Genomic DNA, 19,353 nt, shown 5'->3' on the forward strand with positions numbered 1-19,353 from the left:
AGCATCATTATATTTACTGCATTATTACATTACTATTTTCATTTACTGTAATTCTACAATTCACTACTATTATACTTTCATTTTTACTATTTATTTTACTATTCATTATTATTATTTACTATTTATTATTCATTGTATCATTACATTACTATTACCATTTACTATAATTCCGTAATTCACTACTACTATACTTTTCTTTCTATTATTTACTCTACTATTTATTGTTCATTGTTCATTATTATTCTTTACTGTTTACTAGTTTTTTAAATAGTGTTCTCTGTTTCTATTTACTTCCAATGTAACTTTAAAAAAGAAACATAAAAATAATGGTAAAAAAATAATGCTCTCTGTTTATTATTTATTTCCAACGTAATTTCTAAAAAAAAGTAATTTTAAAATATGATTTAATTTTAATAAAATTATTTTAAATGATTGTTACAATAGTAAAAACAACTACTTGCAACTATTATATTTCTATCTAACTGTTGTAACTTGTAATACATTATTTATTGTATTTTAGTTGCTGTAATACTTTTACAATACTTTTAATTATTTTAAAGTAATTTAATTAATGATTTTTTGTCCTTTTAATTTTTCCCCGTAAAATTATCCGTTTCCCAAACTAGAGCGCGCGATGGGCACGACGAACGTGCGGCCCTTCGAGTTCGTGCTCGCTCCAGATCGTGTCCGCCCGCCGTGGAGCACTCGCACGACTTCATGGAGACGTCATCTTCCCCTTCGTCTTCTTCCTCATCCTCCTCCTCCTTCGCCATCACGAGCACCCACACCACATATACCTCCACCTCCAGCGGCGGCGGCGGCGTGCACATCCCAGTGGAGATCGTGAGCGAGGAAGAGATGGCGTTCATTGAAGCTGCCCTGGCCTCCACTCGCCCCTTCCTCGCCTCTTCCGCTTGCCCCTCTTATTCCTCCCGATTCGCCCTCTTCTCTTCCCTTACCTCCATCCTCCCCTGCTCCTCCGTTCCGCCGACCTCCCCCGGGCCTCGTTCCTTCGCCACGTCGTCGGACATTGAGGATACCGTCCCGCCGACCTCCCCCGGGTCTCGTTCCTTCGCAACGTCTTCGGGCATTGAGGATACCGTCCCGCCTAGACCCTCCCTTCTCGATCAATTTCGATCCAAAAGGGGGCTTTCCGTTACTGACTTCACTTCCACGGTAGGTTTCGTAAGATTGATCGTCGTCAATTATCTGCCCAAAATGTTGTTTCTTTCCATTTCAATTGTCGATGTTGTTAAGCTACTTTGGATTAAAGATTTATGAATTTGTTTCCACCTATGTTCATCTATCCATCTATTCCATTCTATAGGATGTTCATTTCTCTTTGGTCTTTTGAGATGTCATTTTACTGATCCTTATCTGGAGTGCTATTAATATCAGGAATGGTGCGAAAAGCAAATGGAGTTTTTGCTTCATTGGGGAAAGCCAAAGAGAACTGAAGCTATGAAAGCTGGTTCTGATCGTCATAACCAACTCGAAAAGGAGGTGAGTCGTTGAAAGAGACGATCATGCAAAATTTTCATAAATCCCAACATTCCTCTTTTGTAAATTGTGTGAAACTGATTCACTAAATTTAAGATGCCTAATCTCATTTTTGAAGTATAATGAATTCTCATGAATATTTATCAATTTTTTAGTTTGTGGGAATAGGAACTGGAATTTCAAATCTAGAACACTAAATTATACTTGTATAGTTGTATGTTATGTTATAGATCATGTAAAGAAGTAAATTAGATGAAGGCATATAACTGTTAGAACCCTAATTTCTGATGAATCTAAGGAATCTATGAAACACTGGCAATGTTTTTTGTAGTTGAAATTTTCAATTCTTTTAACTGTTAGCGTCCTAATTTCCAAGTTGTTTATCATCTCAAAGCAGAAAATCACTAAAAGTATAGAACTGGAATTTTAATTCCATAATTTTATTAGTAGACTTGATGTTTTTGATTTTTTTTATTTGTGGATGTTGCGGTCTGGATGAGCTTTAAGTAAACACACATAGCTGCTTTACTTGCACATGAATTTTAAAACACATACTTAAATTGCTTTTTTTATGCAACCTACTATACTTTATTAGCTCTAAATCTGAATCTTGTGTATTAGATGGTAACTTTAAGAGTTCTACAATTTGCCATCTGTTAGTTTGTGTCTCTTTTGTGTTGGAAGTTAATGAAAAGAAATGGTACTTATATTTTTTAGCTTAAGATTTAACAGGTGTCAGAAAAGATTGAACTTCATATTAAGACTATTGAAGATTCTTGGGCAATAAGATTGATGAACTTCATTGTCGGCACAAACCATTTATTATTTGAAGGCATAACCCGTGAGCTTCCTGTGTATGTATACATTTTATTATTGGTAATTCACTGTTGTCAGAGTGATAGAAGAGACATTTATGTAGTAGTTATTATCAGTTCTTTTTGCTTCGGTTTCTCCTACCCTTGGTTAGTTGGGCTTGTGATAGGAGATAATGGATGGCTGCAACTTTAGCATGGAATCCTGCATAGGATAACATCTTATCTTTGACTGAAAAGGAATATCTTACATTAATTTCCTCAAATAGTTATTTTTGAAGGTATATTTCTAAAGGTTTGATGATACTAGAGAGGGGTTATTATCTTTTAGGTGAATGAGATAGGGGAGTTATTACTATAATGGTGATCTAATCAGGTGACCCTTTATCCTGAAAAAATAAATTGTATATATTTTGTTGGTACATTGTGCCTAGCATCTGGTCATCCTTAACCTGCTAGAACTCGCTCACCAAGTGTCCGGTCAATCCCTTTGACCCACTTAGACTTTTTTCCTCTTGCCAAGTATCCGGTCAATCCCTTTGACCTACTTGGACTTTCACCAGATGTCTAATCAACCTTGACCCATCTGGATTTCCCCGTGCCTGGCTTCACTCACCAGGACTTCCCTTCTGCCTAGCTTCACTCACTAGGACTTCTCTTCTGCCTGACTTCACTCACCAGGTCTTTCACCTAGCTTCACTCACTAGGATTTTCACTTGGCTTCACTCACCAGGATTTTCCTCTGCCTGGCTTCACTCACCAGGACTTTCACCTACCTTCACTCACTAGGATTTCCTCCTGCCTGACTTCACTCACCAGGACTTCCTTTGCCTAACCCCCAAGTTAGGACTTTCACTTGGCTTCACTCACCAGGACTTTCCAGTCAAGTATCCGGTCAACTTTGACCTACTTAACTCTCCATCACAATCTCCACACATGAACAATTGCACCTGCAATCTCCATGTGTTGTCTACATGTATTGTCAACATGTATTGTCAACATGTATCGTCAAACCATCAAAACATAACCATTAAGACTCGAGCTTGACCCAATTCAGACTTAGTCAAACTAGGTCAACCTTGACCTGGGGAATATTGCACCAACAATCTCCCAACAATCTTCAGAGCCATGGTCCAGACCAAATGCAATGTGGGGTGACCTTGAACGAAGTTGAGGGTATGCCCGGAGCTAGTCATGAGAGACCGGATGCTCACAGGGAGGTCTGGAGCAGGTCAGGGTGACCGGATACTTGCGGGGAGGCAAGTAGGTCAGGGTGACCGGATGCTCGTAGAGAGGCCCGAAGCAAGTCAAGGTGACCGGGTACTCACGGGAGGCCTGGAGCAGGTCAGGGTGATTGGGTACTTGCGGGGAGGCAAGTAGGTCAAGGGTGACCGGATGCTCGTAGATAGGCTCGGAGCAAGTCAAGGTGACCGGGTGCAGGGAGGCCAGGGCAGGTCAGGGTGACCAGATACTCGCGGGGAGGCCCAGACCATGAGAGTAATTGTGGTCCTTAGTCCCAGACCATGAGAGTAATTATGGTCCTTCGTTTGAGGGGAGGTTGTTAAGGTTCAATTAAAGTCCCACATGGAAAGATTTGGTAAAGATCATGGGAGTTAAAAGGATGCATGATATCTTCATTGGAATGAGGCCTTTTGGGGAGAGTCCAAGAGCAAAGCCATGAGGGCCTAGTCCCAAAGTGGACAATATCATGTCATTATGGAGATATATGGACATCCTTTGGGCACAACAAGTGGTATCAGAGCGAGGCCGCTCTTCACCGGAATCATCGCCGAAAGGGTCAACAAGCTAGAGGGCGAAGAAGTTGAAGCAATTCTACAAGTCAAAGATTTTATCAAGCTCAACTTCAATGGAATTCCAAGACGGACTTGGATTCGACACAAGGGTGCCTCCACCATATGTATCTACAAGCTTCAATTCTTGGAAATCAAGAATTGAGAATTTTCTTATGATGGAGATAGAGCAATGGTTTGCTCTAATGGAAGGATTTGAAGCTCTAACAAATTCCAAGGGCAAAGTCCTCAAGAAAAGCAAATGGAGCAAAGAGCAAATCCAAATATGTGAGGCCAATGATAAAGTGACCAAGCTTTTGGTCAATTTGTTGCCTAGCCACATTCTTGGGAAAATTGGAGAATTCAAAGATGCCAAGGAGCTTTGGAGCAAATTGGTGACAATACAAGAGATCCCCTCCACTGTACAAGATCAAGAAGAATCCAAAGAGGGTGACTCAGTGGATCAAATTCAAAAAGAAGAAGTCCAAGAAGCCTCATCTTCAAAGGAATGCAATGAAAATGGCAAGGAGAGGGCATACTCCTTGTTCCATGTCCAAGATGAAGATGAAGAAGTCTCCACCTCTAGGATTCAGGGGGAGCAACTTTTGATGACACTGGATCAAGAAGAAGGAGAAGTCTTCACATCCGTGTCAAAAAGAGAAGAGGATGAAGAAGCTTCCACCTCCACAAATCGAGTCAAATCTATTGGAGGAGAATCATCATCGGATCAAGAGGAAGCCTCCACATCCGGATCCAAAGGAGAAGAAGCCACCCCTACATCTAAAGGTATAATTGTGTCAATTATTAATAAAAATCATATCATATGTTTTGAATGTAGGGAAAAAGGGCACTATAAGAGCAAGTGCCCCAAATTGGCTAAGAAGAAGGGTCAAGTGGCACCAAAGGGTAAAGAGAAGCCCAAGGAGACTGCTCCCGGAACAAAGAAGAGCAAGGAGCACATTAAGTGCTTCTCTTGCAATCAAAAGGGACATTATCGGAGTCAATGTCCCAAGGGGAAGAAGGCGGTTAAGGCTCAAGGAGGAAGCACACCTCAAGGGGGAGTCTCCAAGATAAAAAGAAAGGTATCATTTATTGAGCCTACTCCCTTGAACAATGGTAAAAAGCATGCTAAGTCAAGTCTTTATCATTTTAATGCTATTTACCATAAGAAAAGAGAGCATGATAGCATTAGGGAAAAACACATGGCTCTCCATGCTAAAACTACCACACCTAGGGTTAGGAAGGTAGATGGAATTTTAGGCAAGAACTCTAAGGATTTTAGCTACAAGCCTAGAAACAAAAATGCTCATGGACTTAATGGAAAACCAAAAACTAAGGACTTAGTGATGGAAAATCAAGTCTTGAGGTCAAGACTTGACAAACTAGAAAAGACCCTAAAAAGGATGGAAAATATCCTTAAAGGGCAAAATGAGCAAAATCTAGGTTTAGGACAACAAGGGTCATCCAAGGGCCATAGAGGTTTGGGATACAATCCTAAAACCAAAAAGGATGTACCTACTTACCATAGAGTTCCATATAGTTATGGAACAAACCCTAGGTCTAGTGGTCAAGTCAAGAATACTAGGGAGGTTATTCCTCAGAGTATTTTTGCAACAAATATGACTAAGACTTCTAAGAAGTCCAAGAAAGTCACTAGGAAAGCCACAAGGGAAGCAATCCCTGGAGTTGACGTAGAAAATGTGACCAAGGCCTCTAAGAAGCCTAATAAGGTCACTATGAAGGTATCTAGGGAAGTTATCCCTAGTGAGTACCTGAGCATCCAAGGAGCACCAATAGGTTTTGGGTTCCTAGGAGCATCTTCTCTACCCCATAGATGGGTTAGAGAGTGTCAACTCTAAGTGGAAGGGTAGTTAACCCAATCATGATGAAGTTGACACTCAAGGAGCATTTTCAAGATTATTATTAACCTTTGAAAATGAAAAGGATAAAGGGTTTACTCTTGGAAAGAGTAAAATGTGTCACAATTTGGAAAATTGAATGATATTTTAAGTGACACAACTTGGGAAAATCATAAGAACTACCAAGTTGGGATTTTGGTATGTTCTTAGGAAGTTAAAGGCAAATTTAAGCCTTAACTCAATTGGTTACTCTTTAAAGGAGCAATTTGTGCCAAAATTAGAGGAATATGTTTAATTTAAATTGACACAAATTAGGAAACGCAAAAGAAATGTCAAAGTTGGATTATTGGCATTTTCTCGGGAAATAGTGGGCAATCTAGGTTTTAAATCGTAAGTTAGCTAAGGGTTAAGGATACTTAGGTAGGTAATCTAGGTATTTTATCTATGTTAACTTGTCATGCTTTGTTTGCCTATCATATGCCATGACATCATGTTTATTTTTTCATTCACATTTTATTATGCAAAATACAAAAATGTCATGTCATGTCATACATACATCATGTAGTTATAGGATATTTTCTTTTGAAAATTATTTCTTTTTGATGTATGTCATAACATTATCATGCATCATTTTAAATTCCTTGTTTATTAAGGACTATGCATTAATTAACAAATTACATCCTTGGTGGATGTTCATAATCTCAAAATGCCTAGATAGATATGCATGATCCCTAGATTAGGGCAAAACCAAGAATTTACATCTCACAAAGACCCATAAGGTGACTTGTATGTGTTTTAGTGCACATTAGATACAAGTGAGATGTTAGGATGATGAACAAAACTCAAGATGTTGATTTAGTGCATTCTTTTGAGTTTTAAGTTCATCAAAATACATAGTTATGTGTTTTCCCATCATTGGGAAAGCTAATGTACAAGTCATGTGCATTAAGCCCAAGGAACATGGTGGGATATTAGTTTTGAAAATCATTTTAAAATGCTTTTGGAAAACCTTGATGAAGACTATCTTTTGATAGTGATCATCATTGAAGAGTTAGGCACAAACTTGAAGAAAACACTAAAGTTTTTATAAGTTTTCAAGTTTGTGTCCATCTTTGAAAATATGATGTATTTTCTTAGAAAACTATTTTTCCATGATAATATATGCCCTAAATAGTGTCTACACAAATTTTCATGATTTTTAGAATTTTAGGGAATTTTCGGGGAGTTTCTGAAACTCACCGCAAGTGAATTTCAGAACTATCAGGCGTTCAATCGATCACCCGATCGATTGAAGGGTCGGGCAATCGATTGAGAGCAAGCTTCTCGCGAACAGAAGCTTCCTGGATCGATCCACCGATCGATCCAGCCCTCTTGAATCGATCAGTGGATCGATTCAAGCTGGTTCAATCGATTGGGACCAACTCCAATCAATTGAGGAAGCTGATTTTGGCTGGGAAAGCCTGATTTCAGCATTCCAAACCAAGTTTAGTCTAAGAAACCATTCCTCACCCCTCAAAATGCATTTGTATACATAAAAAGGGTGTTTTCATGTTGAAAACAAGGATGAATTGGTTGAGGAAGACTAAATTGAAGTTTAGGTTGAGGTTTGGTTTCAATATTGAATTTTTGAACCTCAAAACTTTTAAATTTAGGTTTCCTAAAGTTTTAGGGATTCCAAGTCATTGTTGGTGCAATGATAGAAGTTCACGACCATGTCTTTAGGGGGAGTTACTCTTTAAGGACATGAAAATTATTTTTCATACACCTTGGAAGGTGGTTAACCTTCTTTCGTGAAAATGCTCAAGGTTGGGCATTTGACTACAATGGAGAGTGGATATCTTCATTGTTTAGTGGTATATGCTCATGAATGAGCATTTGATGATAATGAAGGGTATGAGACCTTCATTTGAATCGTGTGTGCAGACAACGAGTGAAGTTATATGCCACAAGTGAATATACCAAGTGGTATATGCTCAAGGATGAGCGTTAAGAATAATGAAGGGTATGAGACCTTCGTTATTATGTTGTGAACAACGAGTGAAGTTGTGAACAACGAAGGGTAACTCTTCAGGAGAAGAGTTTGTTTTGTTATGTGCCCAAAGATGAGGCATGTAGGGATTTGATGTGTGCCAATATGGGGAGAATGAAAGGGTTTAAGTTAGGCCTTCATTATCGAAGATGGAGTTTGCCCTCTTAGGGGGAGAATGTGGGGTTTAGCTTACGTCTTCATTATCTAATGGCATGAAGGGAGTTGAGGCTATGGGATTAGCCTAATTTAAATGTGGTATTGTCAAACATCAAAAAGGGGGCGATTGTTGGTGCAATATTCCCCAGGTCAAGGTTGACCTAGTTTGACTGAGCCTGAATTGGGTCAAGCTCGAGTCTTAATGGTTATGTTTTGATGGTTTGACAATACATGTAGACAACATATGGAGATTGTAGGTGCAATTGTTCATGTGTGGAGATTGTGATGGAGAGTCAAGTAGGTCAAGGTTGACCGGATATTTGACTGGAAAGTCCTGGTGAGTGAAGTCAGGTGAAAGTCCTAACTTGGAGGTTAGGCAAAGGAAGCCCTGGTGAGTGAAGCCAGGCAGGAGGAAATCCTAGTGAGTGAAGCTAGGTGAAAGTCCTGGTGAGTGAAGCCAGGCAGAGAAAAATCCTGGTGAGTGAAGCCAGGTGAAAATCCTAGTGAGTGAAGTTAGGTGAAAGACCTGTGAGTGAAGCCAGGCAGAAGAGAAGTCCTAGTTGTTAGGATCCTTTGTACGGCTAGAGAGGGGGGTGTGAATAGCCGACCCCAAACTTTCGCATTTCTTCCTACGATTAGGTTAGTGCAGCGGAAATACAACGTAGAAAGAAAACAAGAGAAGAAAGACAAACCATATAACGAGGTTCGGAGATGAACTCCTACTCCTCGGCGTGTCCGTAAGGTGGATGAAGCCTATCAATCCGTCGGTGGATGAGTCCCCGGAAAACCGGCTAACAAGAACTCCTTATGGGTGGAGAAACCTCGCCACAATCTTTTGCAAAAGCAATACAGGAGATACAAAGAAGAGCAAGAACAATATGAATGTAAAACAAACAAGCTTGCCTTCTCGTCTGGAGTCCGCTGAAAAGCGCCTACAACAGCAGGTGACCAAGACGAAGCTCACGCCAAGCTTCAAAGGAGCTCAAAGAAAGCTCAAATCGCAGTGTCGTGAGGAAGAGAGTTGTTATCTTCTTCGTTTCGTAGAGGTCTTATACCGCACTGCGAAGAAGACACGAGTAATCTAGCCGCCAGGTCGCAACGGCAGTGTGGACCGATCGAGCATCACCGATCGGTCGGGTCCGACGGCCGTGGGGACCGATCGGGTTTATGCCGATCGGTCCCCGCATCGATCAGAATAGAGCATGAGTTCGCCCAACTCTCACAGACTCGATCGGTCCCGGACCGATCAGCTCCGCCGATCGGCCACGGGACCGATCAGCCGATCGGTCCCCTGATCGATCCCTCTCTCTCGAGAGGTGGCGTGTCCTCGTCAACTCTTCCGATCGGTCTCGCCGATGTCTTAGAATCCTTCTGTTATCCGATCGGTCACCGATCGATCGACACAACGTATCGGATCGATCTCGCATCGATCCGAGCTTGGTTTTGCCCAAACCAAGTCCCAGTCTCCCAAACCAACATCCGGTCAACTCATGCTTAGCATCCGGTCACTCCCTTGACCGCTAAGACTCTCCACCAAGTGTCCGGTCAACCTTGACCCACTTGACTTTTCTCTACACCGGATGTCCGATCATCCCCGATCCATCTGGATTTTCCTGCTCGGCTTCACTCACGGGACTTTCACCCGGCTTCACTCACCGTGATTTCCACACCGCCCAACATCCCAGTTAGACTTTCTCACCGCCTAGCTTCACTCACCAGACTTTCCAACCGCCTAACATCCCAGTTAGGATTTTCACCGGCTTCACTCACCAGACTTTCCGTGCCAAGTCTCCATACTTGACTTTTCCCTGCCAAGTCTCCATACTTGGACTTTTCGCGCGCCAAGCTCCTCGCTGACTTTTCCAACCAAGTCTCCATACTTGGACTTTTCCAGCCAAGCTCCCCGCTTGACTTTTCAGTCAACCAGATCAACCTCGACCTACGGTTGCACCAACAATCTCCCAAGTTCAGATTCTTGTCAACACATCGAATACAACTTTTCTACTCTCGACAAACATCAAAATACAACTCGAGTCAGTCACCTCGACAACCTCGAGTCAGGTCAACCAAGTCAACCTTGACCTAAGGTTGCACCAACAATCTCCCCCTTTTTGATGTTTGACAAAATCCAAAATCAAGTTAGGTTAACCCGATAACCTAACTTAGGTTTTCCAACCATCTTCGAATGTCCAATGTTCTTTCCTTGAACATTCTCTGGACATTCTCCCCTTAGGTTAACCCGATAACCTAACTTGGGTTCTCCAATAATCAAGTTAGGTTAACCCGATAACCTAACTTAGGTTTTCCAACCATCTTCCAATGTCCAATGTTCTTTCCTTGAACATTCTCTGGACATTCTCCCCTTAGGTTAACCCGATAACCTAACTTGGGTTCTCCAATAATTCTCCCCCTTTTTGACACACATCAAAAAGAATTCCAATGTTCTTCCTTGAACATTCCTTGACATTCTTCCCCTATCTTAGGTTAACCCGATAACCTAACTTGGGTTCTCCAATAATTCTCCAATGAACGCTCTCCCCTTTTTGACACACATCAAAAAGAAAAAGGAGGGTATCAAGGTCAAGAGTTTCTTCCTAATGAAAGTCCCATACCTTTCATCAAACTCTTAATTTCCCTCGATACTAAACTCAACAATCAACTTAGTGATAATCCCATATCACTAATCCTCAAAAGTATTTCGAGTAAAACTCCCCTAAAAGTCAACTCCCTCTTGACTAGGTAAACTTCCCCTCGACCATTGCACCAACAATGTCTTGGAGAGTTTCAAACCTTTAGAAATTCACAAAACCCAACTTCCACTGAAATTTCGCACCAACAAATGAAAATCGAATCGGACGACCGATCGGCCCCGCACCGATCCACGCTCGATCTCATCGATCGGTCCGCAGACCGATCCACGCTTTCGGATCGGTCTGCGTGCCAGGCTTACCGGATCAGTCCCCAGACCGATCCAGACTCTGATAGGCAGATTTCTGAAATTTCCTTCCCGAAATTCAGAAACTCCTAGAAAATTCCAGAAAATTCGAAAAATTGTGAAATTTTGAGGATACATTCCTCATAACATATACTATCATGGAAAAATAGTTTTCTATGAAAATAACTTCCATTTTTCAATCTTGATACAAAGTTTAAAAACTTTGAAATAGTTCAAGTTTAACTCAACTTTGTATCACAATGTTCAATGATGAATGCTATCACTAGGAAAACTTCATCAAGGTTTTTCAAATCAATTTTAAAACGCTTTTAAAACCATTTGAATTTGGGATCATAATCTTAGGGCTAGATGTACATGACTTGTACACAAGCTTTCCCTATGATCCTCAATTTCTTGAATTAGGGTCATCTAGGTACAAGGACTATGCACCTTGATCCTAACTCATGATCCTAATATCTCACACACATCTAAGGTGTATCAAACCACATTCAAGTCAATTTGATGTGAGATATGGATTAAGGTCAACTTAGGCTAAGTTCTCATACATTTTCTAAACACAAATTTGATCTCAATATCAAAATGTGTTTTTCATCCTTAAATCAATTTCATTGATCATTAATGCAAGAGATGATGACATGACATAAAATGGTATCATAAATGAAAATATGTGTCAATGTCATGATGTCATGACATAAAGTTTGAAACTTAAATAAACATGACATATAAACTAGCCTAAGCATTATCATGACATTTCAAATGATAATAAAACTAAACATGATGTCATGACATGTGAGGGCAAACAATTATGACAAGATTTAGCATACATAAATATACCTAGATTACCTATCTAAGTATCCTTAACCACTTGGCTAACTTCAAACTTAATCCTAGATTGCCCCAAAATGCCAAAATGCTAATTTTGACACTTCTTGAACTCTCGATTAATTCATGCCACTTAAAGATCAAATTTATCCTCAAAACTTGGCATGTTTCATTTTTCCTCGAGAGTTCTCTAGATTTTCCCAAATTGTGCCAATTGAGATTAAAAATAAAATTTCCAATCTTTAGGCACATTTAACTCTTCAAAGGAGTAAATGATAATTCCATTTCATTTTCAAAAGTTCTCAAAACCTTGAAAATGCTCCTTGAGTGTCAATTTCCTCAAAGTTGGGTTAACTACCCTTCTAATCGGAGTTGACACTCTCTAACCCATCTATGGGGTAGAAAAGATGCTCCTAGGAACCCAATATCTATGTGAGCTCATTGGGTTCACTAAATATTCACTAGCGATGACTTCCCTAGCAACCCTCCTAATGACCCTCCTAGGCTTTGAAGCCTTGGTCATTTGGGACTCATCAAGATCAACTCTAGGGGTGACTCCCCTTGTGACCTTGGTGGTGGTCTTCCTAGCCCTAGGTTTTGTTCCATAATCGAATGGAACACTATGATAAGTGGGCTTGACCACTTGGGACTTAGGTTTGTGACCCAAACCTTTCTTGTCCTTGGACTTGGGTTTTTGACCCCTAGACCCTAGAGTCAAATCCTCAAGAGCCTTTTCTAGAGAGTCAAGTCTTGACCTCAAGACTTGATTTTCTTTCTCTAATACCTCAAGCTTTAATTTATCATTTTTCTTTGAGGTATTCCTAGGCATGTGTCTAGTTGATTTGGGATTTCTACCTAGATTCTCCTTAGCCTTAGATGAGTTAATTCTAGGGTTAACATTTCTAGAATTGTCCTTATCTAGGCTAACATGTTTAGCACCTAAGCATGTGTATCGATTTCTAATGTTATCATGCTTATCATTCTTGACAATAGCAATAAGGCTACTAGCATGCATCCTACTAGAATTGCAAGAATGTGCCTTAGAGATTACCTTAGGGTTTGCCCTAGCTCCCCCTATACATGTGCTCGATCTCTTGTCCTCGTGAGATTGCCTCCCCTCGGACATTGTCCCCTTGCTTGCATTGGAAGCACACCACGTGCTCCTTGCCCTTGCGTATCGGGACTCCGGCTTCCTTGATCTTTGGCGCCGGTGGAGTCTTCCTAACCCTCTTTGGACACTTACTCTTGTAATGTCCAAATTCCCTACACTCAAAGCATAATATATGCAATTTATTTGAAATTGAAATGCTTGATTTACCTAGGTTTGAGGGTGGATGAGAGCTCTCTTCTTCATCCCTTCCGGAGGTAGACGCTTCTTCTTCTTGCTCCGAACTTGAAGAAGAACTCTTCTCCTCTTCTTCTTTAGATGTTGAGTGACCCTCAACTTCTAAATCCATTCCTCCATGAAATGAGCTCCTTGGCTCACTTGACTCCTCTTCATGGCTTGAAGTGGAGTTCCCCTCATGGAACTTAGCCAAGTTGTTCCACAACTCCTTGGCATTGTTGTATCTATCTATCCTACACAAAATATCATTAGGTAAAGAAGATTCTAAAACTTTCGTTACCTCATCGTTGATTGTGAATTGGTGGATTTGTTCCTTCGTCCACTTCTTCTTCTTGAGAGGTTTTCCTTCTTCATCCTCCGGAGAAGTGAAACCTACTTGCACACACCTCCAATTCTCAAGATTAGTCATAAGAAAATATTTCATTCTTACCTTCCAAAACGCGAAGTCGTCGCGATCGTAGAAGGGTGGAATCGTGATGTCCTCTCCGAGTTGATCCATCTCTAGCTTGTGCTCCCTCGGGTGTTAATCCGGCGAAGAGCGACCTCGCTCTGATACCACTTGTTAGGATCCTTGATCGCGGCCAGAGAGGGGGGGTGTGAATAGCCGCCCCAAATCGTTCGCTTCTTCCTACGATTAGGTTAGCGTAGCGGAAATACAACAATAGAAAGACAAGGAGAAAGCAAACCATATAACTCGCGATGTAACGAGGCTCGGTGGACGAAGCCTATCAATCCGTCGGTGGATGAGTCCCCGGAAAACCGGCTAACAAGAACTCCTTATGGGTGGAGAAACCTCGCCACAATCTTTTGCAAAAGAATACAGAGATACAAAGAAGAGCAAGAACAATACGAATGTAAACAAACAAGCTTGCCTTCTGCCCTGAGTCCGTTGATAAAGCACGGATGCCAAGCTGAACACCAAAGACGAAGCTCACGCCAAGCTTCAAAGGAGCTCAAGAACTCAAATCGCAGTGTCGTGAGGAAGAGAGTTGTTATCTTCGCTTCCTGAGAGGTCTTATACCGCACTGCGAAGAAGACATAATCTAGCCGTTGTGCAACGGCTGGTGTGGACCGATCTGCATCACCCGATCGGGGTCCGATCGTGGGGACCGATCAGTCTATCGATCGGTCCCTGCATCGATCGTAAGAGCACGAGTCGCCCAACTCTAAGGCACTGATCGATCCCGGACCGATCAGCTTCGCCGATCGGTCACGGGACCGATCAGACCCGATCGGTCCCCGGACCGATCCCTCCCTCTCGCACGAGAGGTGGGCGTGTCCTCGTCAACTCTTTCCGATCGGTCTGCACGGTCGATGTCTTAACCCTTTTGTTATCCGATCGGTCACCGATCGATCGATACACAACGTATCGCTGGATCGATCTGCAGATCGATCCAGAGCTTGGTTTTGCCCAAACCAAGTCCCAAGTCTCCCAAACCAACATCCGGTCAACTGACTGTTGGTACATCACGCTAGCATCCGGTCCCTCGACCGCTAAGACTCTCCACCAAGTGTCCGGTCAACCTTGACCCACTTGGACTTTTCTACACCGGATGTCCGATCATCCCCGATCCATCTGGATTTTCCTGCCTGGCTTCACTCACGGGACTTTCCTTCTCCCTAGTTTCCACACCGCCCAACATCCCGCAAGACTTTCACCGCCTAGCTTCACTCACCGGACTTTCCAACCGCCTAACAGTTAGGACTTTCTCACCGCCTGGCTTCACTCACTCAGACTTTCATGCCAAGTCTCCATACTTGACTTTTCCCGCCAAGTCTCCATACTTGACTTTTCGCGTGCCAAGCTCCCTGGACTTTTCCATGCAAGTCTCCATACTTGGACTTTTCCAGCCAAGCTCCAGATTGTTTCAGTCAACCAGATCAACCTTGACCTACGGTTGCACCAACAATCTCCCAAGTTTGTATTCTTGTCAACACATCAGAATACAACTTTTCTACTCTCGTCAAACATTGTCAAACATCAAAATACAACTCGAGTCAGGTCACCCTTGACCAACTCGAGTCAGGTCAACCAAGTCAACCTTGACCTAAGGTTGCACCAACACTAGTGAGTGAAGCTAGGTGAAAGACCTGATGAGTGAAGCCAGGCACGGGGAAATCCAGATGGGTCAAGATTGACCAAACATCTGGTGAAAGTCCAAATAGGTCAAAGGGATTGACCGGATACTTGGCAAGAGGAGAAAAGTCCAAGTGGGTCCAAGGGATTGACCGGACACTTGGTGAGCGAGTTCTAGCAGGTTAAGGGTGACCGGATGCTAGGCATAATGTACCAACAGGTCATGGTTGACCAGATGTTGGTGTGGGGGATTTGGGAATTGGTTTTGGGCAAAAACCAAGAGTTGGATCGATCAGCCGATCGATTGGCTCATGCCCAATCGATCAGCTGATCGATCGGGTGAGTCCCCGCGACAAGCATCCTCCCAATCGATCAGTGGATCGATTGGGGAGGAGTGTCGTGCGAACAGAATCCCTTTGGATCGATCGGGCGATCGATCCAGAGGTCCCAATCGATCAGTGGATCGATTGGGAGTCGCGATTCTGCGCGATAAGCCCTGGATCGATCAGCCGATCGATCCAGGCATTTCCCGAGAGCACAAAGGCGCTCTGAATCGATCAGTCAATCAATCCAAAGCCTCCCCAATCGATTGGGAGCAATCCAATCGATTGGGATCCGACCGTTAGCGTCGATTAAAGCCGCAGGCGTTCGATTCCTTCGGCAGAACTCACGGCATTCATCTCAGATCTTCATTGTACTCCCAGAGCTTCTCCACAAAGTTCAGATCGCCAGTTCTTGAAGGTTCTTGGAGGTCTTCCAAGTCAAGAGGCGGATCTACAGCTGAAGAAGAAAGCTAGGGTTAAGGTTTTCAGTTGTAAAACCGGTAAGCTATTGCTTGTATTGGTTTTCCTTTCTTTCTTCTTGTACTGTGAGCTTGTAGGGCTTCTCCGGCTTCGGTAGTTACCGAAAAGGAGTGATTTCTTAGTGGAGGGTGCGTGAGTGGGTGTGGATCCTTGGACTAATCACCTCTTGTGAGGTGGATACCAAGTAAACCCTCCTTGTTAGCATTGTGTGGTTTGTTTCTGTATTTTCCACTGCATATTTCTGAAGAAACAAGCAACGACGAGCACCTAGCACGCGACGAGCTATTAACCCCCCCTCTCTAACTACATTTCGGTCCCAACATATTTGACTCATGATTTGCCTTATATCAGAGTTGGAGTTATTGAAGGTGTATGGATGGTGGGAGTAATTGATGAAATTAGGATCTCAAGAGATGGAGGTGCTGGTTTACCTTTGTTGGTGGATACAAAGACACGTCTTAAAGCAACAATACCTTCCGCAGCACAAAAGAGAAATGGAAGGTAATTTTTTCTTTTGTATATACTTCGTTTTTTTAATCTGCTGATACTAATCTCACATGTATTAGGAATTCTGTATCATTTGTAACTGTCATCAGCAGTTTTCAAAGAAGGTTGTTTCACTATTCCCATGAAGAAGTTGTGTATGCATGTTTTCAGTCATTGTCTAGTTAATAATGTTGTGAAATTTCTATGTTCTCACAAAGATAGGTGAGTTAGATATCCAGCAGCAAACTTTGGACCATGAATCTAACTGGTCCAGTAAATTATTATATCAAATTCGTATGAACAAGTTGCAATTTGTAAAATTGACTTATCTTGAAGACGTTCCTAGCTCTGTAAATGTCCAATTTCAAAAAGATTTTGCAAACTCATGACACATATTCACATGGGAAATGTTGCCAATAGAGGATAATGAAGCTCTAATCTAGTCACCTGCTTTAGGACAAAAAGGGATTTTGTTGTTAGAACTATCTGTCGTCCTACTCCAATTTTTTTTCCTTTTTTTTTCTGGAAAGAGGTTGAGAATACAAGAGTAAAATTACCATGTTACTGACATTAGTCCTAAGGGCTAATGTAAAAACACTGATCTACCACATACTTAGCAATTTGAGTCTTGTAACGTTTTGTTTTTCTGTTTCTTTGAAGAATGTCCACTTGGTTTCTAGTTGTTCTAGATAAATCAGTATCAGAGCTCTTTTAGACATAATGTGCCAGCTTAAGCTTATGCAATTCCTTTTAGTTAGGGAAGGAAGAAAAGAAGGATGAGAATTAATGATACTGCCTAAATTTATATCTCAAGAAGATAATATTGCATCTACCCAGGTCCATTGAAATATTCATCCAATAGTGGATACTCAAGAATATCATTTCTGGTTCAACATTTCTTCTATGTATTCTCATTAGGAACTCTTTGGTTAATATGTGTGAACATCTTAAAATATTAAATACGATATTTTGTTAAATCAATATGCTCATAGGTACATAATAATGCTTTTGTCGATGAGATTCTTATAATCACATAACATGACTAGTCCTATTTTTTATTTGTAATATTCAGGCTTCAGTTGATGTGCTACAAATTCCTCTGGGACAATTTGGTGACCAATACCTTCCCCACAGAACATTTCTTTCGTCGCTTTGAATTGAATCGCCAATACACACTGACTGGAGACATCAAGAAATACATCGATTCATTTGGACTTGACTTAAAGGTAGATGCATTACAGTTTTGTATTCTAGATCAGATTCCTATGTTAATTGCTTATTACAAGATGCATGGCATTGTTTAAATAGACACCGGCGTTTCAGCTATAACTTTCTTTAAATGATTTTATTTTTCCTTGTTAAAGTATAGGAAGCTGAGGCTTTGGCTTTTCGTAGTACTCTTGTTTGTGATCCCATTTATTTATTGCCTACAGACTCTTGATGATGTATTATCTCATTTCCGATATACGTCCAGTTTGCTATCCCAATCCGATGAACAACTCCTCCTGAGGTAACAACCACAAGATGGACTTACAATGAAGTGTTTTCTTTCAACTAAATGACAAACTTAGGAGTACATTGTTTTGTTCATGCAGATATGAGTTGCAATCCGATCAGTCATTACTAGAAGAATACTATTTTCCCTATGATTCTAATTGGCTTAAGACACAGATCAACAAGGGCCTTGAGTTTTGGTTGGGACACAGGGAAGCAAGCTTTGTGTCAGAAGATGAGAAATGGAAATGTCAGTTCTGTGATTTTGTCTCCGATTGTCCAATATCAGTTAATTCGTCCAGGGACCGCACAAGAAGTAGATAACCAGCTTTTAGTTACACATTTTGTCTTGGTCATTCAATGCTTGCACAAGATGAGACAATTGCAGTACAACTTATAGAAAGTTTACAAACTGATAACAATTCGCTGACACTTTGAAACTATCCAAGAAAGTCCACTCCTGCAATCGATTTGGATTGAAAGTGCCCTCATCCATTTCATTTCATTTCCACTGATCATGGAACGAATTTTACCTACTACATTTTTTTTTTGTCTATTTATTTCCTATGGATAATTCATTATTATGTACTTTTGCTTTGAACTACAAGTTGCATTCTCTTTGCCTTCCTTGCATATTGTTGTTTTGCAAGAGTATTTGATGAGATTAGATGGCTAAAATTCGAGCTACCATATTTCATTTTTTTTCTTTCCGAGTCATGCATCCTTTGATCACACAGTAGTTTAAAATACGGTTTTGAGCTAGGGTATCCCGCCTAGAACAATATGGTTTTGATGTTGTATCAACATCCTGAGCCCAATGGCACTAATGTGGAATTATACAATCTTACTAAGAAGGGCAAACATAAAAGGATGTCCTCTTTAATTTTTTTTAATCAAAAGGATGCATCATCCCACTACACCACTTATAAAATTACATAGATTTTGACTTTTTGGCAAACTATTTTTAAGTTTAAAGCATGATCAAGTTTGTGTTATAGTAGTTATAGTTTCGTAGTTATTAGAGTATTCATATCAATTTTTCTATTCAAAATACATAATTTAGAATAAAAAATTAACTTTATTAAATTTAGATATCTGTTTTTCAATATATCATATATTATTTTTTCTATTTCTGTATTGTTTATAAATACAAAATTTAAGAAATTGATAAGATAGTCAAAGTAAATATTTTTAATTATCCTATTTAAAATTTAAGATAAAACT

At 40.9% G+C, this 19,353-nt stretch overlaps 1 protein-coding gene across 1 annotated transcript; it reads left to right on the plus strand.

Moving 5' to 3' along the window:
- Positions 1-625: 625 nt before the first annotated feature.
- LOC122014235 (exonuclease V, chloroplastic-like) lies at positions 626-18,730 on the plus strand. Its single transcript, XM_042570408.1, has 7 exons — positions 626-1,176; positions 1,399-1,503; positions 2,233-2,354; positions 16,501-16,650; positions 17,708-17,861; positions 18,069-18,145; positions 18,231-18,730. Exons 1-7 carry the CDS (start codon positions 718-720, stop codon positions 18,451-18,453), a joined length of 1,290 nt encoding a protein of 429 aa, XP_042426342.1. The 5' UTR covers positions 626-717; the 3' UTR covers positions 18,454-18,730.
- The last annotated feature ends 623 nt before the right edge of the window (positions 18,731-19,353 follow it).

The sequence above is a fragment of the Zingiber officinale genome, chromosome 8B (assembly GCF_018446385.1).
Source record: "Zingiber officinale cultivar Zhangliang chromosome 8B, Zo_v1.1, whole genome shotgun sequence".
In the NCBI taxonomy this organism is placed as follows: Eukaryota; Viridiplantae; Streptophyta; class Magnoliopsida; order Zingiberales; family Zingiberaceae; genus Zingiber; species Zingiber officinale.

What these genes read in the sequence shown, in the direction of transcription:
- LOC122014235 (XM_042570408.1), top strand. Translation starts at nt 718, where the DNA reads ATGGAGACGTCATCTTCCCCTTCGTCTTCTTCCTCATCCTCCTCCTCC. An exon ending in ATAACCAACTCGAAAAGGAG is followed by an intron (nt 1,504 to 2,232) that starts GTGAGTCGTTGA and finishes AAGATTTAACAG; the next exon opens with GTGTCAGAAAAGATTGAACT. An exon ending in CATTTGGACTTGACTTAAAG is followed by an intron (nt 17,862 to 18,068) that starts GTAGATGCATTA and finishes TATTGCCTACAG; the next exon opens with ACTCTTGATGATGTATTATC.